Source organism: Triturus cristatus, chromosome 3_1 (genome assembly GCF_964204655.1).
Source record: "Triturus cristatus chromosome 3_1, aTriCri1.1, whole genome shotgun sequence".
Classification (NCBI taxonomy): domain Eukaryota; kingdom Metazoa; phylum Chordata; class Amphibia; order Caudata; family Salamandridae; genus Triturus; species Triturus cristatus.
This window is the reverse complement of record NC_140583.1, coordinates 1,088,391,092-1,088,417,479: the sequence shown is the minus strand read 5'-3', so window position 1 is coordinate 1,088,417,479 and position 26,388 is coordinate 1,088,391,092. Positions and strand designations below refer to the sequence as shown.

Here is a 26,388-nt window from a genome sequence, read left to right as displayed (position 1 = left end):
CCAGTAATCCTAGGTGGTTGATATGAAAGGACTGCAGAGGGGCATCATATCAGCAGATGCACTTTCAGGACGAGGGAGGCATCTGTGGTAAAGTGCACCTGTGGGATTGGGTCTAGAAAGAGCCTGCCCTGCATCAGGTTGTTGCTGTTCCACCACTGCAGAGAGAGATGGGTGCTGGCCTAAATCAACAGTAGATCGTCACACAGACACATCCTCAACCACCCCCATCCCGGCCCCCAACTTGTGACCACTGAGCACTTAGGCACTCTTCATGCTTGGAGAACAGTGGCGATGCAGGAGGCAATCATCAGGCCAAAGAGGCACATCACCTCCCTGACCATTTACTGCCAATTTGGCTAAGAAAGAGGCAGCAGGTGCTGGAAGGCTTGGACCCTTGCAGGCCTGGGATAAACTTGCCTGGTGACTGAATTCAGAATTGCCTCTAAAAAAAGGGTTGTATGTGAGTGGGTGGAGGTGGGATTTGCCCACATTGGTAGTGAAACCAAGATTGTGGAGGAGATCAAAGGTGATCTGAGTGTGGTAGAGGCACTGTTCCCTGTCCACAGTTTATCAGCCAGTTGTCGAGGTATGGAAATACGTGGATGACAGACATCCAGAGAAGAGCGGCCACCACTGTAAAACATTTGGTAAGTCCCAGGGTGCTGAACTGACCCCGAACAGCAGAACTTTGAATTCAAAGTTCTGTCCACTTACCACAAACCTGAGGTAGCGGTGACGGGCAGGATGGATTGAGATATGGAAATTGCCATCCTTCAGGTTCAGGGCAATCATGAGGTCGCCTTGATGCCGCAGTGGGATGACACCCTGGAGCATGGCCATGTGGAAGTTCTCAGACAGGATAAACTTGTTGAGGGGCTTGAGATCGAGGATGGACCCGATGGACCCGTCTTTCTTAGGGATGACAAAGAACAGGGAATTTGCAGTGGTGGTGCGACAGAATAGGCTCTTTGGTCCTTTTTAGCAGTAGGGCGTTTGATTCCTCCTGGAGGAAGCACTGTTGGTCGCTTGGAGTATCTGCCGGGGAAGGTTCCAGTCAATAACTGTGTTGCACAATGAACAGAACTCACAGGTCAGAGCTGATATATTGCCATTTGGTGCGGAACACCCCACAGGTGTTGTGTGATCGGAGGGAAGGGAGAGGGAGCCACTGCTTGGTGGGAGCGACTCCCTTTGCCGCACTGCCTCTGCCTCTTACTGCTGCTATTGCCTCTGGTAGGAGACAGAGGCCTTCAGTGAGGTGGTCTTAGCGTCGCCCTGAAACTCTGTGTGGCAAAAGAACCGGTGTGGTTATGGGGTCTTGAGGGTTCTCGTTGCCTTGGCAGTGTCAGTTTTTTTTAATGTTCTCTAGCATGTGATCAACTGGAGGACCAAAGAGGTATTCCTCATCAAAGGGCCTGTTGATCAGGTGCTGCTGGACTTCAGGCTTGAAGCCACAGACAGAGCAAGGCATGCTGGTGAATTAGGATGCGGAGTTAATATCCCTGGCAGCAGTGTCGGCTACATCTACGGCACACTTGATGGTGGTGTTTGAGATGGTCTGGCTCTTGGCCACAAGCTACTGAACATTTTGCCTATATTAGTTTGGGAGATATTGGAGTACTCTTCATCCTACTGAGCTCAGTCGTCCTCGAGAGGAGGCCGCCAAGTTGGCGATGCGCCAATGTGTGGCAGATTTTGTGGCTACTATTTTGCGTGCCACACTTATTTACTTTTTTTATTTACCTGGTGGCAGAGCATCCCCAATACCTTTGGGCAGTGTGGACAACCAGAGAGTTGTGGGAAGCTGCTATATGTGGGAGGGGGGGAGGCCTTATACTTTTTATAAACCCTGGGTGTGATTACTCTGACCTTAACAGGGTCTTTAAAAGCCTTGTGGGTGGATTTTAACATGCCCTTGACCATAGAAAGGTATTGGGTTAACACAGTGTGTGTGAAAGTGTCTTCACTAAGAAGTCATCCTCCTCTATGATGGTATGCAAGTCCACATTAGGGAAGGTGGCCACCCTCTAAATGGCCTTATGATACGAGGTAGTATCATTCAGAGGGGAAGGCTTTGTGGGATAGATGTTTGGGTCGTTGTAGACTGTAGGAACAACCCCATAGTCATCCCAAGATTCATCCCAGGGCTCTGCATTGTACAGGACATGGTATTAGTCTGTAGAATCTATTCCGCTACTCTCCCGGCAGGAGGAATGTGAGAACCCCCTTGGCGGAGGTGGCCTATGTGGTGGTGGGGGGTAGTTGCTTTGGGTGAAAAGAGGAGAAGGTGGAGAAGATAGGGAGCTGATGCCCCTATCTCTATGTTTCTTGGGCTTTGGAAGAGGTGGTAGCTCCAATGCAAACTGCTCCTTGAAGGTAAGCTTCCTTTCGCGAGGAAGAGTGTCTTGTACTTTTAGAGTCGGTTGTAAACAGATCTTACCCATTTGATGGTGAATGAAATTTCTCCTCTGTCTACTTTCCTCCAACTGCTCCAGGAGGCGCTGTAAAATAGGACGCTTGAGGTCCACAGATCCCAGTGAAGATGGCATCTTGGATGGGCGAGTCGACACTGATTGGTGTTTCAGCTCGGAAGCCGAAATTTATGTTGACGGTTGTTTATTCAAAAGTCTGTCTCGTTGTAAAAGGGTGTTTTGGCTCTGAATGGTGAGGTCGCACCAGCGACAAAAACTGTATGGCATCGAGGGCACTGCCGGCGCTAAAGAAGGCCAGGTATTGTGTGGCAGTCTCGGCGTCAGAGATGCCAGGCCCTTGAAGGGCAGTGGTCAACCGGCTCGTGAGTGTTATGGGGCACAGTTATCACAGTATGCTCCTTCTAGCGTTGTCCCTGTGTGGGTGGCTGGTCGTTGCCCTTGGTATCCGAAGGGAGGCTTGGTTTCGAACTGAAGCAGGCTGGCTGCTCCACAGACTTTGAGGCACCCGTTTCTTCTTCAGCTTCTACATCAAAGATGTTGGGGTGTTGTCGTCTTGCCCCTGCACCATCTTTCTCCAAGCAAGCCGCCAATTGCATTTGAACCTGCGGGTCTGCTTGGACTGGAATGAGAGGTAGGTGGAGAACGAGATGTTGTGGTCAAGCAACAAGCAAAGGTTGCGGATTGAGCGGTGATCGTGCCGCTAGCATTGGGAGTGGCACTGTGGATAGTACTGAAAGGGGGTCCTTTCCATCATGGCCTGTACATTCTCAAAGCGAGTGGCCGAGGAGAAAGGCCAGTTGGCCGAAACCCAAACAAATATCCAGGACAGAACTGAAAGGATGGAGACAGCAACTGCAAACACAACTGTTCTGTGCTAACAGAAGTGGAAGCCTCCAGAAGGCCCCGACGACAAACGACACCTGGCATGAACTGGGAGCTTCAGCGACCCATGTCTTAACCCACAGGAGGATGAAATTGATCTAAAAATTGAACAGATGAACAAGCGCAATACCAGTCACAGGAGGAGTAAAAACGTGTTACTCGAAAGAAGTATTCTGAAAAAAAGAAAAAAGATGTACGTGTCCAACCCCAACACAAGATGTCAGGAGTATGCAGAGCAGGTGTATCTACATGCAGCAATTTATATATGTATATATCTTTTCACAGAACGGGTGGGCCTCGAAGGTAGGGCACGTCCCAGTCTCACAAGAAGTTTGAGAATTGCCTAAATAGCCCAATACCTTGTGAATGTGATGGTGTCAGTGCTAAGTACAAGATTGATAATTTCCTCTTTGTCTCAATAGAAGTGCACACATTTAAGGATATCTGGTGGTGCTTCTCTGCACAGGGCCACACCAGGCCCTCTGTCAAGTTACGGCTGTTTGGAGGGCCTCTGGTCAGTACCTGAGGTGAAGAGGGAGACTCCTACTGTAGGAGTGAATGACAGTCCTCTGAGTTACTAGAAAGGCTCCTTATTTTTATACTGTTGCAACATGATTGGTTATCGAGGTCTTCTGGTTTCAACAGTAGCTCCATATAAGTTTTTAAGAGCTAAGATTTTCTAGCCCAAATGGTGTTGTTCACCTGTCAAGTTAATGACTATATTTTTAAAGTCGTCCACTTTGCTCTCTAGTGCTCTTACATTCTTATGTAGCTCATGGAGAAACATTTTGAAATCCACTTGGCTCATGGAAATTTTCTCCTTAAAGTTCATCCAGGACTGCCTTAGTTACTCCTAGGCTAATGTGTCTACTGGTGCAGACTCAGGTGACTTCTCAAGGGAGGACCTTATCAAGGCACTTGACTTTTCTCCTCTTTCACTCTTGGCTCTCTTTGCAGACAGCATATCCCTTGTATGTTGTGTTATCTTCTTCTTTTTGCAGCAATGGTGGACCAAGTCATGTAAGGAACTAAATGTAATGCTTTGTTCGAAATCAACTTTCTCAGGCTAGAGAGGTGTTTGATTACTTTTGGGAGAGGGCTTGACAAGGTTGGAGCAACTTATCACGTAGTAGCAGCAGAGTTATAGAGCCTGTTGGGATCAATCTAAAAACCTGTGGGGTATTTTGTACAGTGCCCACGTTCAGAGAGACCTTCCAGCTTTTACTTGGTGCAGAGGATTCCAGTAACCATGATGGGCTTACATGCCTATGCACCCGTTTGTGTCTCTCAGTGCAGTGCAGCATTTTTTCAGCATGTTGGTCTTCACCAAGGGCAGGCCGCCAAATGATGTATTAGCCGCCTGCACCCTCCTTCGTCTCTCACAATCGATTGGATCTTCTCAGTCAAGGCACCTGTTCAGTCTTCTCCATGAAGGTCATATCATCAGGGATGACCAGACATGCACTCCTATCTCAGCACCATGATTACTCTATTCCATACCGCAGCAGCAAGACAGAGAGCATGTGGCTCTCTTCCTACCTCTAGCACAGTGTCCTTATTGGGATCAAACCAATGCACCTCTCTACTTCGGATCCACTTTCTCACTATGGCAGACTCTGAGTAGGCTCTATATCCACTGATTGTAGCTGGCCCAGTTTGAGGTGAAAGACTAAGTGTGGCAAGGCAGAAGCAGAGCTCGGCCACTCCAAATCCGCTTTTTTCTCCGGATAGCCCTGACACATTTTTAGAGACATGTCAACAACATCAATACACAGGAAGACAAATCTTTGACTAGTCTTCTTTGCTTCTACAACATTCAATCATGAACCAAAAATAACACATTAGATTGCGCTTACTTTTAATTTAAAGACACCTTAGTTCATTAAGGACGCACCAAAGATTGAATGATTGTCAGTGTCCATCACTGTGCTTTGGAGGGAGAATGCACAATAACAGGTCAGTTCAAGAAAATGTGTGTATTTTGTTTACAATGATTTGCAAACGCTCTAATTAAACAGACATCTAGCACAAACATTAGTACCATATTTTCTGAAAGGCGTTGGTAAATCCTAATGCAGTCAGGTTATAAAATGATACTCTTTCCATTTCAAAGAAATCTTAAGAAACTTAAAGCACTGTGGATAACTTACACATTCTTTTCAGAAACGGTTTGTGCCACTAGTTCATAAATCTGGGAGCTGTTATCCGACATGGAAATTACGAATAACGCCTTATTGTCTGCAGAGAAAGGAAGTAGGCCAGGTCAGAAAGAGTCAGTGACTTAACATCAAATGTTGACAATAAACAGAGAAAGTACACTGCACACATATACGACTACATGAGCACCTGAGGCACCCCATTTGAAAATTCCCCCTACTCTCATGAATCCCAAAACCTCCATTCTCTGACAAGGTCACAATAACCCCCTGCTCTTCTCTCTCAAATACTTCATGCTTCGGTTCCCTTTTATTTTTTCTGATATTTTCTATAGCAGGCATTCTTGGAAATATATAAATGAAAAAATATAATTTGGCTTTAGAAACTCTTTTTGGTGGATTCTCAATCTAACAACTAGCATCAGATTCCTCACCTTGTGAATAGCCCCAGGCACCAGACTTGATCCCAAAACTCCAAAGACAGTGCCTCTGTGGGCCAGGAAGAGGTATTATGGTACTCTGCTCCAGAAGTCACTCACTTAGTCACATATAAGCGCCGCCAATGATTGCTGATGTAAGTTTCTTTTCATATATCTGTCCGCACTCTCAGACTCCGAACCACCAGATAAGAAGAAGCAGAGTGCAGATTTCTAAAATTAGGACCTTTTGTGATGGAAAGAGACCAATCCACTGAACGGGGAATTGATGCGGGCAGTGAGGATCTGCAGATAGAGTATCCGCCAGAAAGAGTGTTAGCAAAGGTAAGTCCCATGTTCTTCAGATGGATACTTCTAACCACAGATTCCTCACCCTATAAATGGATAGCAAAGCAGTTTCTCACAAGGTGGTGGGTGTCTAAACCATCTCAGATCAAGAAGTCCTACAGGACATAATAGACTAAATGCCGTTCGCATTGCAGCTAGCAATCAAGGCAGTGGTGCTTCGTGAATTTGTGCACTGAGGCCCACATATAACCCTGGGAGCCTTAGCTCTGGTGAATTTTACTCTCAGCCTTTTGGAGGCTGCTTCTTAGCCAATGTATAGCAGACTTAATACAGAGAACTACCCATCAGAAGATGGTCCATTTCTTCACTGCCTTGCCCTTTTGTGTGCCAGAAAACCCCAAAGGAGCTGATCATTCACCAGATGTTACTTGGTACGATCGATGTATAAGCTCAGTGCTCTCTCAGGATCCAAACAATGGACTCTCTTACCCTTTTGATGGATGAGGGAGTGCAAGGAATGTAGGAAGAGTAATGGTTTGTCAGACAAGGAAAGGCACCACATTCTATGGTAGGAATGCAGGTTGAGTCCGTAACACCAGTTTGTCTGGAAAAAGGGTGGTATGAGGAGGATGAACTAAGAGGACCTGAAGCTCACTCATATGGAATGCTGAAGTTATTGCAATCAGAAAGACTGTTTTCACAGTGAGGAGGTGCAGTGAACAACTGTAAAATGGCTAGATAGTGGTACATATGAGGAAAGTTCCAGTCCTATGTGTGGCATAGCAAAGGAATTTGGTAGAACATATGTTACAAATGTTTTATAAAACTCATTACAACTGGTGATTTGTACATGGATGGCTGGACCAGCAGACTTAAAAAGGCCAAAAGGAGGTATGTCAAAGAAGAATCATTACTACAAATCTATGCCCAGGCATGGTGAGGCAGGTTGAAAATTCTTGGGTGCAACACCCTGAACCAGCTGCAACAGAAGATCCTACCGAAGCAGCAGCCTAATCGGAGGAGAGATGCTCAAAGTAGATGTTCCAGGTACCACACGCTCCTGACACGCTTCAGAATTTGGGGCAGGGCGAGTAGTAGAGGAACAGAGTACAGGGGTCCTATGCCTCACTCCTGGCAGAATGCATCTTCCCAACAAGGCTACAACCGCAGTTTGGACACTGCGCATTCAAGGGTGGCAAAAAGATCAAGCCATGGTTCTCCCCATTGCTGGAAGACACCCTGCACCACCTCCATGTGTCAGTCCACCCGGCATTTAAAGATCCTGGCTAGTGGGTGAACTACCAGTGAAATGCTATAACTGATGATTCAACCAGTTCCAGAGACACACAAAACTCCTGGCACAGAAAACTCCCACGCCCTGCATCTTGCAGTACCACATGGTGGTGCTTTTGGCTGTAAGAACCTGTAGCAGCCTCCCCTTGACAGTTGGTAAGAAGGCTTTGAACACAAAGCAAATCACCTGCAAAACTAGCAAACTGATGTGAAGCTGGGTCTCAGCTGGAGACCAGAATGCTGTGATTTCCACCTCTCCCAGATGGCCTCCCCAAGCAGCAGTGATGAATAGGGCAATCAAGAGGACCTGGAGCCTGAAAGAGTGGCCCAGGTGCCTGCTAGAAAGAGAAGTTCCCACGGTCCAGGAGGAGGCAAACCTTGAGGGGGTTGCCCTGGAGCAGGGGGGTGCAATTGGCCAAACTGGGGGGCCTGTCTGAGCTGACCCATTGGCAGCAGGAAGGGGGGGCCCTCTAGGGAGGAATTCTCAAGGAGCAGCAGGAATGACCTTCTCTTGTTGGTTTACGGCATCAGGCTGCAAACCAGGCAGCAGGTAATCAGTTTGGATCACATTGGATTTACTGGGAGAATGGTCTCCTGTATCGTGAGTCTAAGGTTGCTGAGCCTGGGTTAGCCCATGTGCTGGTGGTATCCCAGCGCTTCAGAGCCTTCCTACTGAGTCTGGCTCATGATGCGCCTTTAGCAGGGCCTCTAGGGCAAGGCAAGACCTTTCAAAGGCTTGTCACCCACTTTTACCTGCCCGGGATGTGCAACGTCTCCAACACCAATTGTAGGACTTGCCAGGCAAGTGGAAAGAGTGGAAGGAAGTGCAACACTCCTCTCCAACCTTTCCCTGTCATTAGCACCCCATTTTAGAGGGTGGGCATCGACATTGTGGGGCCTCTGGACCCCAAGACAGCCATGGGCAACAAGTTCATCCTGCTCTTGGTGGTCCATGCCACCTGGTACCCCGAAGGCATCCCTCTCCGGACTCTGATCGTCCCTGTGGTGGGTCAGGCGTTGATGGGGATCTTCTCCCATGTGGGATTCCCCACAGAGGTGATGTCTGACCAGGGGACCAATTTCATATCTACATATATGAAATCCCAGTGGCAAAGGTGCAGTGTTACCTATAAGTTAACCACACCTTACCACCCCCAAGGTAAATGGGCTGGTGGAGAGATCCAACCAGACCCTGAAGGGCACAATTATGGGCCTTGGTGAACCCATAAGGCGTAAGTGGGACGTCCTCTTACCATGCCTGTTTGCTTACAGGGAGGTACTGCAGACGTCTTTCGGGTTCAGTTCCTTTGAGCTCCTTGCAGGAACCTGGCTCTGTATATACAATACCAAAATGAGGTATAGTGTGCACAGAGTCCAGTGGACTCCCAAAGGTAGGAAGAGGTAAAAGTAGATAGCACCTTACTCTCTAATTGTGGTAGTGTGGGTGAGCAGTAAGGCTTTGTCGGAGGGTAGGGTTAAGCATTTGTTGTCCACACTGTAGGGAGCTGGCTCTGTATATACTACACCAAAATGAGTAATAGTGTGCACAGAGTCCAGTGGAACCCCAATGGTAGGCAGTGGTAAAAGTAGATAGCACCATACTTTCTATATGTGGCAGTGTGGGCCAGAAGTAAGGTTTTATCAGAGGGTAGTGTTAAGCATTTGTTGTACAAACTCAATCAGCAAATGATGTCACACACTCAAAGACTGAACTCAGACCAATTTTGTTTGTATAAAAATATTATTAAGGTGTTTCATTTCTAGAACCAAGCCAAGTCTAGCACAGGTAAGTGATATACATACTTTGAAAATCTTATGCAGTGTTTTACAATTGAATGCAGGTTCAAATGCACCTGATTGAAATACAGGAAAGTCAAAATGTTGAAATTACTTTTCAGATTACTTTATAGTTACTTTTCAGATTATTTTTAAGTTACTTTTCCTACTCAGTGAGATATGTCTCGAAATCACACTGGGACATTTCCTAGAGGAAAGGTAAGTAAATCAGTTTTATGTACAGTTGCAGATGTTCAGGTTTTTATTCAAATCAACTCCACACTTAAAACATTTTTCAAGGAAAATCAGCCAATGTATTCCTATGGAGAGAAATGAAGTTATCGGTAAACAGGTAAATACTTTGTTGTGGGAGTTGGTATTCTGGGGTTAGAACCAGGGTTCCCCCAGGGTCAAGAATTGTGAGAAAGTGCCATCTTTCTTGCATGGTATGCCCCCACTTTTTGCGAAATTGCTGAATGTACTTTGATTGAGTGTACCCTGGGTTCCTGCCAATCAGGTGCCCAGGGCCTATGTTTCTTCCTTAAACCACACAAACCCTGGCCACATGTCAGCCCCTAGTAAATGGTACCCTGGGTACCCAGGGCCTTGTGGCCAGGGAAGGCCTCTAAGGGCTGCAGCACTCATTGTGCCACCCTCAGAGGCCCTGTACCCTCACACACACACACTGCCCTTGCAGGCTGAGTGTCTGGGTGCAGGACAAAACAAAGAGTCGACATGGCACACATCACTGTGTACCATGCCCATCACCTACACTGCCAAGGCAGATGTCAGCCACCCCTCTAGCTGGGTGCATTATGCCTATGGTGTGGGCACAGGAGCAGGAGCCCTGTGCCCCTACAGTACCCAGGTCCATTCCTGGGCGCTGTAAGTGCAGTGCGGTCATTTAAGAGTACATGGTGCTGAGAGCTCGTCAAACACGAGCTCCACAGCACCATAATGGCAACACTGAAGCCTGGGAAGTTTGGTATCAAACTTCTCAGCACATTGAACCCACACTCATGCCAGTATTTAATGTACTAAGCACCCCAGAGGGCATCTTAGAGATGCCCCCTTACAGCTAACTTACAATCCACGTCTGCTCTGAGGCTGCCCAGGCTGCCACACAGCAGACACGTTGCTGGACCCCTGGGTGGGAGAGCTCCTGCTCTCCCGGGCCTGCAACAATGCACATCCTGGGTGAGGTTGAGGAAATATGAATTTTGTGATCAGTTATGTCCCCTATCGTAGACCCCAACGGCTCCATGTACATGCTATACGTACATGTATGTTCCCTCCTGCTCCAGTTTTGAAGACGCAAATATATGTGCGTCCACCGTCAACATGTCCTCTTTCAGATCCACCATGAATGGGTCAGATATTCCTTTCCTAAGTATGAAAGGCCACCGACTTTATGTGGTTCACTTTCCACATTTTACAGATTCAGGCGAGTAGGCCCGAATTCTGTCATCAAGCCTTTTCCTGCCTTCTGCCTCTGAAAGCTCCAGTCTGAGCCTGCATCTGTGACCATGAACTTTGTCTCACTCCCTGCGCGGCTAACGGTGCCTGATCCAGCCCGTAGCTTGCCAAAAAACTGTATTTCACCTTCAAGATTATCTCCTCTGCCCCTCATCCGATGCATTCCTGTCTAGCAGTTTAGGTAAACATTCCTCCAGCTACCGTGCAAAGGGGCCAGGCCTCGCTGTCCTCATGCAAGTAATTCATAGCCCTGTTACCATGGAATATTCCTACCCCCTCGCATCTAGTGTAGACACTTAGACGCTTGTACACGCACTAGTCAGTATAGTCAGTATAGAATAAGATTCTATCCTAAGAGACCTCTTTTTTTGGATAACACAGTTCTTAAAACATAGGATATTAGATATGATTTGGGATTAGGTTGACATAACCCCAGACTTTTTGTCTCCACATGTAGAGCTAAATGTCAAGTCCCTTTCTCCCTCTAGTTGCACGTCAATCACACGTCATGCGGCTGCGCACGCATCTCTGCCAAATATTTCTGCTGACATTGCAGGATTCTCTTATGGATCCACCCACTTATGACCTCATGTATGATGACGTTGTCTAGTTACGCCTATTCTAGTTACGCATGCATAGTTTATTTTTCTTATCAGTTGATACGCCTACTACATCTGTTTTACTGTAATGCCTTTTCTATAAAAATGATTACCTGTCAATAATATATGCCCTTCCTTCCTGAACTTTCGTGGTGATGGAATAGAACGCCAACAATTCGAATTGTGTTCCTTTGTATAGGAATAAAGCCTTTTTAAACCTCTAATACCACGGATTCTGCCTCTCATTTTACTGAGTTATTTTTAATAGACTTTACCGCATAAAAAATAGTACCGGTAACGAAATATTTACCACATAAATTGGCGCCCGAATAGGGACACTTTCTCATCTCACGCGCCGGCGGTGCGTTGCAGGCCCGGTCTCCTGCCACAGCTGAACGGACAAAAACGCGTATCTGCAGGATTTCCTGTATCTCCCTCCGGCCAAGCGGGGACGACTGAGGCTGCGATCAACACCCAGACGAGGCGGTGAGAAGTGCGAAGTATCCCGACCAGAGCCTAGCTGAGAGAGCAAGATCCGAGGTATACAGAGACCCGCCAGGTTCCGAAGTTCCGAGTCCAGTCCGGTCCAGTCCAGTTTCAGTTCCGTTCCGAGGCCTTCCGTTCCGAGCTACCCGGTGAGTACCATTACCGGGGAGGCATTTAACGTGCACATAGTCTGTGCCGGTCAAGGACGGGTTTGGGTACACAAATCCGGTCTGCACTGTTTTAGCAGTGTATCTGTACTGTTTAGCAGTATATATAGTATGTTTTGCATATAAATAAATATAAATAAGTATTATCTAGTGTCAGTATTACGTCAGTAACTAGTTTTCTATTAGCTATCATTGTTCGTAAAACTGTTAAGTGTTAAATGTTTTAAATACGTTCTATATACTGTGGTGTGAATGACTGTTCATTATTGTGTTTTTATAAAGTGTGTTCTAGTAATAAGGTCTAAAAATGCCGCTCTTTTCGAAACTAAGACAGATCAAAACTAGAAAAGGTGTACTCGAAGAAGCCGTTCCCATCCCACCTAGGGACACTCCAGGGTACTTTATGTATCATAAGCATGGCCTAGATGCCGTATTATTTCTTGATTTATGGGTGGACTACACCAAAGAATTACCAGAGAGTCAGAGATGGCCCGCAGCGGGGACCTGGGATGCAGATTGCATCATGAGAGTAGAAGAAGAATTATGGAAAAAGAAAGCCAGACAGTCACAGAAAGATGCCATTGAATTATGGCGTAAAGAATCATATAGACGTACGGAAAAAGCACTCAGACAGGAAGAGAAAGGTAGAGAGAATTCAACTAAAACCCGAGAAAATCTATTACTTGAGGAAGGTACCCGAGTAAAATCAGAACAAATAGACAGACAAAGAAACGCCCTCATGAATGGTATGTATCCACTTCTGGCCGAAGGGTTACCTAAGGCTACTCCGGAAATACCAAAAGACTTGCCACCTCCATTGTTTCCAATAAAAGTACATCCCAAGGGGCATCCTAGAACCGCAGAAGATGTTTTCCTTTCCTCTTATTTAGATGACGCAGCTCCCGAGTATGCAAATACCGCACCACATAGACCGCTTGCCGATGATGCTCATCGCCAAGATTCTCCGTCTGTACCTCCACAACAACAGGTTTCGACACACATTCCGACAAACACATCTGTTTCTACAGTTTTTCCCGCAACGACGGTTGCTGTCTCACCTTCAACAAATCCTTTCACGTCCAGCACCCCAGACGGTGCTATAGGAGGTACGACAGACATTTTTTCTACGCCACCCAGAGGAGATAAATTTTCCCTTAGAGAATTAGCACACCAACGTACGCCCAAACTAGCAACCCCTGACATGCTCAAGGAACTTCTAGTAGATTGTAGATATGATCCTGTACCCGGTAAACGGGACGAAATGCTGCTGTCATCATTACGTATTCGACGAGCCGCAATATATTTAACGAAGCTACCCGGAATGGCTACACATTTAGAAAATATATATCACTTTGTCCAGTCAGGACGAGGTCCTGAAAGTATTAGCAGAGCCATGGAGTACCAGAAAGTGGAGGTACAGGGACAACTGTTACGTTTCCTCATAAACTGTGTAATCAGAAATCAAGACCGGCCAGGGGTAAATCCGGAAGAAATGCAAAAACTTGTCACTTGGGGTAAGAATATATCAGAAGGAAGACATGATAAACTGTTATGTATAGTAGCTATGTACCGAAAGATCCGCAAAGAAGTAGAACGAATACACGAAGAAAGATTAGAGGTAGACCCCACTGACCTAAACAGAGAGGAGGAGGAGCAAGAATCAGACCAAGTAGATACAATAGCGTATGTAGGTAGAGGAAGATCCCATAATAATACCAGAGGTTTTAATGACCCAATACGTCCAATACGTCCAGAATGTAATAGACATCTTCCGAACCCTATGCTAAATGCAAAATCCCCTGAACACTTATTCCAAGCCGCTGATAAATTACTCCGAGATCGAAGGGGGTACCACATGCTCGATTCCATGGACGAACAAGAATTAGCCAGATCAGCAGTACAATGGGCTGACAGTCCCGGCGAATACAATGATGATGTACTTGCACACACGTTTCTGAATCTAGACCCATATGAACAGCGTCTAGCTAGTATATACATGATTCAACACCTCCTTATATTATATAAAGGCCAACACTCCGATCCAGGACCCTTACCTGACATATTGACAGAACTACTCACGAACATATGGAGAGGGTCAGGTACTGATTTGATTAAGGAAATTCTAGAATCCCGAAACCAATATTTAAATTTCGTATGCCCAGAACACGTTCCAGTTCCCATTATGGGAAGAAAAATGTATCACATAGATAGACAGAATCCGTTACGCGAGGTGCACCCAATCAGAGGTGCCGGTGATAATTTTACACGCGTGTTTGTATACACGCCTATAACTAAACTGGAATTATTAGAAATGAAGAAAGTAGTACCCAGCCATGACAAGGACCCAGCAGGTTTCCACCGTGAAATAAAGGACATGTTACTCATGGGAGAGTATACCTACCCCGACATTATGAAAATATTGAAAGTCCTATTACCCTCCGGTGTTTACGAGAAACTCAAAGAAAAGGAATGGGAGGTGGGAGACCAAAAGATAGATTGGACAGCATTAGAAAACGAAGAAAAGGCCCGAGCTGCAGGAGCAGGGCTTGGGGATAAGACTGCAGCACTAGCAGGATTACTAATACAGGTACTGCCACGTTTATTAACTACGAAAAAGGAAGACTGGGGTGCAATCTCAGCCTGTAAACAAAAACCAGATGAAGACACTAGTGATTTCTATTCCCGATTTGAAAAATGTTTTAGTATAAATAGTGGTATAAAAGCCAGTAGTGAGTCATATCCACATCTGTTTGTGACAAAATTAGTTGAAAATTCTCTGCTGCAAGTCAAGAATAGAGTATTGAAATTCGAAAGTACCTGGCAAGGTAATACCCCATCACAGATGCTACAGATGTTACAATATCACCACAATAGAATTAGAGAAGAACAAGAACACGAACAAAGACGTATGAAAGATACAAAAATGAAAATGCTTGTTGCACAGTCAGTTCCAGCCGATAGTCATCAAAAAGGTGATTCCGCAGGTCCTGCGAAAGGGACATGCAACTATTGTAAACAACCCGGTCATTATATACACGATTGTCCAGTCCTGAAACATAATATTGCCACAGGTAGAACACATGAGACCACGTCCACCTAGACAGGATCAGAATCAACAGCAACTGCCTCAGCAGGCACAACCTAGGTTAGCTCCGCAACAACTAGCTCCGCAACAGGCAGCTCCACAACAGATCGTAGCACCACCACAAGCGCAGCCTGTTGCTGCAACTCAAGCAACAACACAACAGATGTATCAGTACGCACAAACAGATTATCCCGATTATCAGCGATACTCATGAGATAGCCTAGAGAGGGAAGTCGGCTTACCCCTTATAGAGGTTCCTGTAGACCAAGAGGGACCTTATGTACATAGTGAACTATTAGGGGAAGACAGAAAGTTTTTACTTGATACAGGGGCAAGCAGAACAACTATAAGACGCAGTGAAGTTCCAGGGGCACCACTCTCAGGCTCACAAAATATTTCCCTTGGATTCTCAGGAAAACCTATAATAAATGACGTAACACAACCTCTTCCACTTACAGTCGGTCCATTAACACGTACTACAGATTTATTGCTTACTAAATCATGTCCAGAAAACTTGTTAGGCATAAAGACATTGAAAGCTCTAGGAGCCATAATATGTTGTTCTCCGGAAGGAGTACGACTATTTTTACGTGACTTTAAAGGTCACTACGTATCCAGAGACATGGATCACCGACTGCAGAATTTACCTACACATTTATGGGCACAAGGCCCCACTGATGTTGGTTGCATGAACATTACACCATATCGAGTTACACTGAAATCAGGAGTGGTACTACCACGAATGCGACAATACAAGTTACCACCAGATGCTGTAGTGGCTTTACTGCAAATCGTTGACGAGCTTATTGCCCAAGGAGTGGTTGTCGAAACTGACTCAAATGTATGTAATTCCCCGATAATTCCGATTCTTAAAAGAACGGATCCAAAAGCACCACCAGTATATCGATTGGTTATTGATCTGCGCGAATTAAATAAATGTATTGTACCACAATACCCTGTGGTCCCAGATATCTCCTCATTACTCACAGCTATTGACTCAGAAGCAACGTTTTTCACTGTAATTGATCTCAAGAATGCTTTCTTTAGTGTCCCAATTGATCCAGAAAGTCAATACTTATTCGGTTTTAGTTTAAATGGACGAAGTTTTAAATTCACACGCGCACCTCAAGGATTTACAGAAAGCCCCAGCATCTATAGCCAAGCACTGAAACGAGAACTTGACAGTATCCACATGCCAGTTAACACTGCCTTGCTTCAATATGTCGACGATCTGCTGATCACCGCCCGAAGCGAACCTGAATGTGAAAAAGCGTCACTGACGGTTTTGAAATTTCTGGCTGACAAGGGGCACAAGGTGTCCCCTTCCAAGCTACAATTTTGTGTCCCGCGAGTTGTTTACCTTGGGCACTCGCTGTCCAAGGAGGGAAGGCAGCTTACACCCGACCGCATCCAGTTAATTGCTAACATGCCACCACCCAAGACACAAAAGGAGGTGCGGGCTTTTATAGGCCTCACTTCATACTGTAGGCAGTGGATCCCTCAATATGCATTTCTAGCAAAACCACTCATCCAGTTGACAACACAGGAGGCAGCCACATCGACTGTCCTCCCTTGGACTCCAGAACATACACATGCCTTTGAAAGCTTAAAGAAAGCTTTATGTCAAGCACCTGTCCTAGCAACACCATGTTACAGTAAACAGTTTACACTCTTTGTTACAGAACGCGAAGGTACTGCTTTGTCAGTACTCACTCAGGAACAAGCAGGATCACACAAACCATGTGCTTATTTCTCTAGTACATTAGATCCAGTAGCTCAGGCACTTCCAGCGTGCCTAAAATCAGTGGCAGCAACAGCTTTAGCAATCAGACAAAGCGATGCCATAGTGTTAGGACATCAATTGACAGTACAAGTACCACATGCAGTAGAGGTTCTCTTGAACCGCACACAAACACAACACTTGACTATAGCAAGACTCACCGGTTACGAATTAACATTGTTTCAGCCACACATAAAAATCAGACGTTGTAATACGTTAAAATCCTGCCACACTGTTACCAGTAGGCGGAACAGATCCATTGGCACATGATTGTGTCGAAGTCATTACTATCACGACGAAACCCAGACAAGACTTGACAGATATCCCTTTGACAGCTCCAGACTTGACATTATATGTAGATGGGTCATGTATGAGAACAAGTACAGGAGAGTTAGTGGCCGCTTACGCAGTCACAACAGACACTGAAGTCATTGAAACAAATTGTATTAACACGTTGTCAGCTCAAGCAGCAGAGCTCATCGCTCTGACACAAGCCTGTATTCAAGCCACGAATAAAAAAGTCAACATATACACAGATTCACGTTATGCATTCGGAGTCGTCCATGACTTCGGCGTACTGTGGCGAGAGAGAGGTTATTTAACTTCTCACGGTGCCCACATCCAACACGGACCCCTCATTCAAGCCCTATTAGACGCGATTCATCTACCTACTGCAATATCAATTATGAAATGCAAAGCCCACACAAAAGTTACCGATATTATTTCTCAGGGTAATGACCTAGCTGACAGAACAGCTAAACAGACTGCTCAGAATCAGACTCACACAACTGACTTGACAAAGACAATAGTCCTGACACCAACACATTGCATGACAGTTAAGGATCCCGCCCATGATGTAATTGACATACAGACACATGCTACACCAGAAGAAATAAAGAAATGGACTGAATTAGGAGGGATCCAAACAGATCAAGGATGGATGACGAAGGAAAAATCTATATGGTTTCTTCCCGACTCAATGGTCCAAGTCATCATTAACACTATACATAGTCCAGCGCACCTAGGAGAAAAAGCTATGCTAGACAGCATTCAACACATTTGGTTCAACAAACACTTGCGAGCCGCAGCGAAACAAAAAGTTCGTACCTGTATGATATGTTGTCAGTTTAATCCAGGTAAAAGCATCCCCGTAGAACAGGGTGGATTCCAAACTCCCGATCATGCTTTTGAAGTTCTCCAGATGGATTATATCCAGATGGAACGATGTCGAGGATTCAAATATGTTCTCGTAGTTGTCTGTGCTCTTTCCCGTTGGACAGAAGCATACCCGGTTTCAGATTACACTGCCCCGACTACTGCCAAACAGTTAGTTCGAGAATTCTTCCCACGGTACGGTTTACCACGTGTTGTCTACTCAGATAACGGCCAGCCGTTCTCATCCGAACTAATGAAACACGTTTCCCTTCTATTAGGCTACCAATGGAAATTTCACTGTGTCCGACATCCCGAGGCGGCAGGTCTCGTGGAACGCCATAATCAAACTCTGAAAATTAGATTGTCCAAAATATGTAGAGAAAAAGGAGTTGATTGGATAGTAGCATTACCAGTTGCGCTCTTTTACATGAGAATGGTAGCACATTCTCGAACAGGGCTATCCCCGTATGAGGTGATCTTCGGTAGACCACCAAATATGTGGGGGACGCCTATACCTCGTAAAATCACTGATGTTGACTGTAATATGCTGACAGATTACCTGGCTTCCTTGATGTCTGCACTACAATCTTGTCGTTCACAGGTATCCGCAGCTTTTCCCGACAATACTGAGGTGAAACCCCATGACGTGGTTCCTGGGGATCTGGTTTTAGTCAGGAATTTCGACCGGAAGACCCAACTGGATCCTAGGTGGAAGTCACCGAAGTTGGTTTTACTTACCACAAGGACAGCTGTGAAAATCGAGGGAAGAAAAGGGTGGTTGCACTCGAGTCATATCAAGAAATTTTATGGACTACCATCCAGCGTAGAGACTCAACCCTGTATTCCCTCACAAACAGACTCAAAGCTCCCTTTGGCTGAATCCACGAAACAAGAACTGTATAAACTAAAATTGAGGTCCAGTAAGTCAGACAATTTGATTGTTTAAGTCCTCTCCAAGGTGAATCGGTTGAATTTGTCTCTGACATGTATCCTCTGGACCGGAATAGAGAAAGAAATAATGAAATGCTGCTCAAGAAGCATGCGTATTGTACATCATTTCGTAGTCATTGTACAGTAACATTATTAATTTTGTTTTTTCTAAGTCTTTTGATCATCATTGTCAGCATCCTATTGCACATGTATTACCCTATTCCTAAACGTACTTATAATATAACTGCAGAACATTCTTTTAGTGAATTACCTCCACATGAATTGTCTTATAGATTTGCGCTGCGCAATAACACTTTCATTAGTATGCTACATCATTCTCATCAAACCAGCAATGCCACAAATTGTTGGATATGTGGCCGACTCCCTCCCTATCAGAACTATAAGGGAGTTTTGCCCCTCTTTCCCTATCCGTTCACACACAATGGCTCCTGTGGAGCATGGTTTAGTTTGATCAATTCCCTAGATTCGAATTCCACAGTTTATCAAGACAACTGGGTATGGGGAAACCTGAACTTAGTTTTGCTTAAAGTCTGCTACCCTAACAAGGAGGGACTTCCCAAAAGAACAGGAACTGATCTAGAAAATGAAGTATATGGATTAGGTAATTTTACACTTAACCTCATGATCCTGAACGTTGAATATGACGCTACACCAATCTTGCCCGCCATGTCCGTATTCCCAGTAAAAGGGGAACTATGTATAAGAAAGAATGGCTCCATACACATGGGCCATAGTAAATGCACCACTGTAATAAAATTCGGTGATCAAGGCAAGTCTACATTTAGAGCTTCTCGTCATTCCTACTTTATATGTGGCCAGACCGCATATATACGCCTACCTCTAGATTGGGATGGTACCTGTTACATAGCATTCCTCCTACCACCCGTTTTCCTAGCTCCTCCTAATTATCACAGAAATACCCATTTAGTACACAATAGACAGCAGAGAGATCTCCCAATTGTCGATTACACTGAAACAGCATGGGAAAAATACACAGATTTCAATAAAGGTTTCTTCCCCTATATAGGTACAGTCACTAATAGTAAACTGATACGTAGATTAACCAGAACCCTTGAAGCAGTAGTGAACGAAACTATTTCCGCCTTAGGCAATTTAACAGAAGAGCAGTCTGCTATGCGGATTGTTGTGCTTCAAAATCGTCTTGTCCTTGACGTCATCCTGGCCGATAGGGGCGGAGCTTGTAGGGTCATCGGATCAAGTTGTTGCATTTTCATACCAGAAAATTCGCCGTCAGTATATAAAGCCATAACCCGCCTTCATAAGATTGTAAGCCAGATACACCAGAGTCCAGGCACCTGGACTTGGTCCGGTTGGTTCTGGGGCGTGTTGTCAGCCTGGGGATGGAGAATGCTCTCCTTCCTAGGTATTGGCTTTCTCATACTATTCAGTTGCTGCTTATGTCTACAATGTGGGCCAGCGATTTGTGGTCTGTGTGCCACCTCGTGTATCCCACATCCAAGTTTTCGTTCGAGATTCCGGAAGAAGAAAGAAGAACAAATGATGCTATATGAACAGATCGATGGATTGATGAAGATCGATATCTCCTAAGGGTCCGAAGGGGACAAGGAGGGAATGAGGAAATATGAATTTTGTGATCAGTTATGTCCCCTATCGTAGACCCCAACGGCTCCATGTACATGCTATACGTACATGTATGTTCCCTCCTGCTCCAGTTTTGAAGACGCAAATATATGTGCGTCCACCGTCAACATGTCCTCTTTCAGATCCACCATGAATGGGTCAGATATTCCTTTCCTAAGTATGAAAGGCCACCGACTTTATGTGGTTCACTTTCCACATTTTACAGATTCAGGCGAGTAGGCCCGAATTCTGTCATCAAGCCTTTTCCTGCCTTCTGCCTCTGAAAGCTCCAGTCTGAGCCTGCATCTGTGACCATGAACTTTGTCTCACTCCCTGCGCGGCTAACGGTGCCTGATCCAGCCCGTAGCTTGCCAAAAAACTGTATTTCACCTTCAAGATTATCTCCTCTGCCCCTCATCCGATGCATTCCTGTCTAGCAGTTTAGGTAAACATTCCTCCAGCTACCGTGCAAAGGGGCCAGGCCTCGCTGTCCTCATGCAAGTAATTCATAGCCCTGTTACCATGGAATATTCCTACCCCCTCGCATCTAGTGTAGACACTTAGACGCTTGTACACACACTAGTCAGTATAGTCAGTATAGAATAAGATTCTATCCTAAGAGACCTCTTTTTTTGGATAACACAGTTCTTAAAACATAGGATATTAGATATGATTTGGGATTAGGTTGACATAACCCCAGACTTTTTGTCTCCACATGTAGAGCTAAATGTCAAGTCCCTTTCTCCCTCTAGTTGCACGTCAATCACACGTCATGCGGCTGCGCACGCATCTCTGCCAAATATTTCTGCTGACATTGCAGGATTCTCTTATGGATCCACCCACTTATGACCTCATGTATGATGACGTTGTCTAGTTACGCCTATTCTAGTTACGCATGCATAGTTTATTTTTCTTATCAGTTGATACGCCTACTACATCTGTTTTACTGTAATGCCTTTTCTATAAAAATGATTACCTGTCAATAATATATGCCCTTCCTTCCTGAACTTTCGTGGTGATGGAATAGAACGCCAACAATTCGAATTGTGTTCCTTTGTATAGGAATAAAGCCTTTTTAAACCTCTAATACCACGGATTCTGCCTCTCATTTTACTGAGTTATTTTTAATAGACTTTACCGCATAAAAAATAGTACCGGTAACGAAATATTTACCACAAGGTGAGAAATCTCCTCCCCCAGGACGAGCAAAGGGAGGCTTCAAAGGCATGCCGCCATTTGGAGTTTCCCCAGGCCATTGCAACCCCCCACTCTGGCGGGAAGCTTGGCCGGAACCCCATACAAGGACAGGGGATGTGCCAGCCTGCCCACCCCACCCCTCAGGTGGGGGAGGCGAGGTGAAGCACATCTCCGGGCTCTCGCCATCTTGAAGATGGGAGGCCCTACCCTATCAGGATTAGGCTACTGCCCCCCTCCCACAGGAGAGAGGCAGGATAGGGGGTGTACCCACCCCAGGACAAGGACCCATTGGTCCCTGGCCTTCACCTACCTGTAACGCCCCTAAATCTAGTATTTAGGGGCACCCTGAACCTTCCTTCCTGAGATTCCAGATAGAAAACTACAAGAAGAGCAAGAAGAACAAGGACCTGCCCTGCAGCTGCTAAAAAGAGAAGAAGACACCAACTGCTTTGGCCCCAGCCCTACCGGCCTGTCGACTCTCGAACCTGCACCAGCGCGGCATCTCTCGTGGCCAGCAACCTCACCAACCCCGGAGGACCTGGCTACCTTTTGGCTCTAAGCCCCTGGGACTCCCACGAGTAGAGGCTCTACTCAAGAAACCTATTTTTAATCCCTGGCACCAGCCCGGGACCGCGGACCCAACACACTCTGCACCAGCCAAGCCTGGCCAGTGCCGGAGTGGACAAAGACCCTGAGGACGACCCCATGGCGACTGTGACCCCGAGTCCGGCACCCAAGGACCCCCCTCGACATTCCGGAAGAAGCCTGCAGCCTCAGAACAGAGTGCCACCCCAACCGCGATCAACAAGAGGGTAAGATTTCCGACATCAAAAGGCACCCCTGCACCCGGCGCCCTGTGGCTCCCTGTGCCCAATCCCGGGGTACCCACCTAACCTACAACTACCCAACTTACCTCTAGAAGTGGTGGTGGCACCTGAAGCATCCTCGTCCCCGAGCTTGCAGCCTTTTTCCAAACCGGAACATTCCCATTGATTTCCATTGAGCGCCCGACGGCTCAAAAGCACCCTGCACCCAGCCGCCCGAGTGGCCCTGGCAGTGCACTCTCTACACTAACTTACTTCCCCACTTGCCCTGAGTAAGTGACCAGGAGCCCAGCTCCCACAGCCGCGTGGCTTGCCAGACAGCAGCCACCAACCAAGGCCCCCCTATCCCTCATAGGATAACATTGGGCCTAACTCTCTCTGCACCCGGCCGTCCTGAAACCGCTGAGGGTGAACCAACTGTACCTACCTGACACTGGGGGACCCCTGAGTCTATGCCCGGAATTTCAACTCTGCCAGTCGAGTACTTACCCCTAAACCGCTAACTTAATTTTCCTCATAGGGTAACATTGACTGGCTTTTTCTTCAAAAATCTTCTAAGTGTGAACTTTTCAAAACTGCAAATATTCACCAAAAATCAGCCAAGTGACAAAAACGAATTTACTCACCTGCTCCTAGGTGAGCTCCCAGTGCTGGATCTTGGTGCCCAGCCCTGACTCTGAAAAGTGTCCACAACTATACTTACCTCTAACCCATTTGTCTCCCATAGGAAACCATTGTCTGCTTTTCTGTGAAATTTCTTCTAAGTGTCCATTTTTGAAAATTTGAAATATTCTTTTAAAATCGTACCATTTCTGCAAACGAAATTACTTACCTGTTTTTGATAAGGACCCCAGTCCTGGGTCTAGGTACCCAGTCCTGGATTACTGAAGTAACGATAAAGTACTCTACCTGCAATTTGAATTTCTTGCCATAGAGATCCATTGAATGTTTTCTTTGAAATATTTTCTAAGTGCTAACTTTTGAAATAGCTAAATATTATTTAAAAATCATTACAGTTATTAAGTCGACTTTCATCACTTGATTCTGAATACTGACCCAAGGCTGGATCTAGGAGCCAGACCTGGAATTCCAAAAGTAATCTGAAAAGTAATTTATTACAAATAACCTGAATTTACCATTGAGCTCAATGCATTGTTATGTTTAGGAAATAGGATTGTTTATTGCAACCAACTGTGACTGTTTACATAAATTTATTGCTTAAGACAAAAGTATTTATATTCAACCTCTCATTCTGAGAAAGTATATTTTTATCCCCTTTGTGGTTCTAAAAATAAAACAAGCATATATTTTACATATATAAACCATTGGCCTAGAGTTCAGTTATTGAGTGTGTGAAACCATTTGCTGACTGAGTGTGTACAATAAATGCTTTACACTGTCCTCTGGTACTGCCTTACTGCTCGACCAAGCTACCACTTTTGAGAGTAAGGTCATACCTAACTTTGACCTCTATCAGCCTCTGGGGGACTGTGGACTCTGTACACCCTGTACCTATTAGGGAACAGTATATACAGAGCCACTTTCTCACAAGAATGCACTCTAATAGCACCCTTAGCGGCACTAGGGCGGCCGGGTGCAGAGTGCTGAGGCCCAATGTTATCCAATGGGGGTTGGGGGCCTTCGATTGGTGGCTGCTCATGAGCAGGCCACAAGGTTGTGGAAGCATAACCCCTGCTGTTAGGCTCAGGACAAAGGGGGATTTGTTTTAGCACACAAAGTGCACCCGCAGCGGTGCAGCGGCGGCTGGGTGCAGGGTGCTGTTTTGGCGTCGGGTGCCCTGTTTTCAATCGGGATTTTCGGTTTTGGTTTTTAGCTGCAGGCTTGGTTCAGGAAGACTTCGGGGAGGGGTCAATCTACCGTGGACTCTGACTTTGGAGTACTGGGGGGACCTCGCTGGGACCAGTGGGCCACTCAAACTCAGGCCCTAGGCAACAGGTGCAGTGGTGGTTCCAGCAGTCGTGTTTCTTTGTCCTCTGCAGGCTCAGAGTCTGCCTTGGGAGTTTCTTTTGAACAGAGCTGCTGTCCACAGGAGATCCGGTCTTTGTTGAAGGCAGTCAATCCTACCAGGGTTGTGTAGGTCGCTGGCTGCAGGACAAGGCGACTTTTGGCGCAGGAGTTCTGGATACTGCAGACGGGCCGGTAGGGCTGGGGCCAAATCAGTTTGTCTCTGCAGTCTCCTCTGCTGGGCGTCTTCTTTTGTCCTTTTTCTTCTTACGTTGCGGGAATCTGCCTTCTTGGTTCAGGGTTGCCTTCTAAATACTGTATTTAGGGGGTGTTTTCCGGGTCTCAAGGTCAGTAGCCAATGGGCTACTGACCTTAGGGTGACTACACCCTTGGTGCGCTCACGCCACGTTGGGGAGTGAGCACAATCCCTAATCCTGATTAGGGAGTGCCTGCCATCTGCAAGATGGCGGGCACTGAAGAGTGGGCTTCACCTCGCACCCCCTACTTGAGGGGTGGGGTTTGCAGAGGTGGGCACACCTTTTGGGCTGGCTAATTTTTCCAGCCTGTCTTACCGCCGAAAATGAGGGGAGACAGAAAGGGGGCCTGCTCATGATAGCAGGAGAAGCTGGGGGTCGCATTACAAAGGCTACAAGGCCTTTGAAGTTCCCTTGCTACAGATGGCTCTTCCTGGCCTGGGGGAGGTGTGAACAACTCTGCCCAGGAAAGGCTTTGTTTTTGGACTCAGGGAGCGAAGGCTCCCACCCTAGGGATCCAGAAACATGTCTCGTGGTGGCAGGCTGGTGTGTACCAGTCAGGAAACCCACCAGAGGCTGGTCGTTTTTCAGGGGGCATCTCCAAGATGCCCTCTGTGTGCATTTTTCATTAAATCCCACACTTGCATCAGTGTGGGTTTAATGTGCTGAGCAGTTTCAATCTCTGTCTCCTGATGAGGATCAGGAGATAGAGAGTGAACCTCTCCCTGACCTCCTCTCATACAGCCCCAAAGATGGGTCAGTGAATTGAGTGGTCCTTTCAAACACCCTCACTGCCCAACAGCAGACTGATTACAAGCAAGTCTTGCAGCAGTATGCTAAGCTCTTTTCCTTGATCCCTGGTCACACAAACTGGTCTACCCATGATGTGGACACTGGTGACAGTGCACCTTTCAAGAACAAAATCTATTGACAGACCGATCAAGTCAAGGAAAGCATCAGAGCTGAAATCAGCAAGATGCGGGAGTTAGGGGTTATTGAACCCTCTGAGAGCCCCTAGGCTAGCCCGGTGGTTCTGGTCCCCAAACCTCATACTCAGGGTGAAAAAAGAGAAATGAGGTTGTGTGTGGACTATAGAAGACTCAACTCTGTCACCAAGACAGATGCTCACCCTATCCCAAGAGCAGATGAGTTGATAGACAAATTAGGAGCAGCCAAATTTCTAAGCGCCTTTGACTTGTCTGCAGGGTACTGGCAGATTGGCATGGCACCAAGAGCAAAAGAAAAGACAGCATTCTCCACATCTGATGGGCATTATCAGTTTACTGTTATGCCCTTTGGTTTAAAGAGTGCCCCTGCCACCTTCCGAAGGTTGGTAAACCAAGTCCTTTCTGGGTTGGAGTCCTTTAGTGCAGCTTATCGCAAAAGTTACTACTTGTGTGATGATATAGCTGTAAGAGACATTAGTTAGTGATAGATTCTTTACCTTAGAATATCCCCAGGCATCACACTGGATCTGTAAAGCTTTCGTTAGCAGTACCCCTGCGCGTCGGAAGGTAGTGTCGTGCAGCTCCGCGTCCGTCGCTGGCATCGTAAGCGCCGAGATGACGTCATGGAGACAACTT

General features: G+C 46.2%; 1 protein-coding gene across 2 annotated transcripts in view; it reads right to left on the bottom strand.

Moving 5' to 3' along the window:
• Positions 1-26,388, bottom strand: part of ARHGEF12 (Rho guanine nucleotide exchange factor 12) — a 715,358-nt gene that overhangs the window by 205,058 nt on the left and 483,912 nt on the right. For both annotated transcript variants that reach the window (XM_085645963.1, XM_085645964.1), the window contains one exon: positions 5,465-5,552. In XM_085645963.1, coding sequence (XP_085502089.1) covers positions 5,465-5,552 — 88 coding nt within the window. The remainder of the gene's footprint in view (positions 1-5,464; positions 5,553-26,388) is intronic.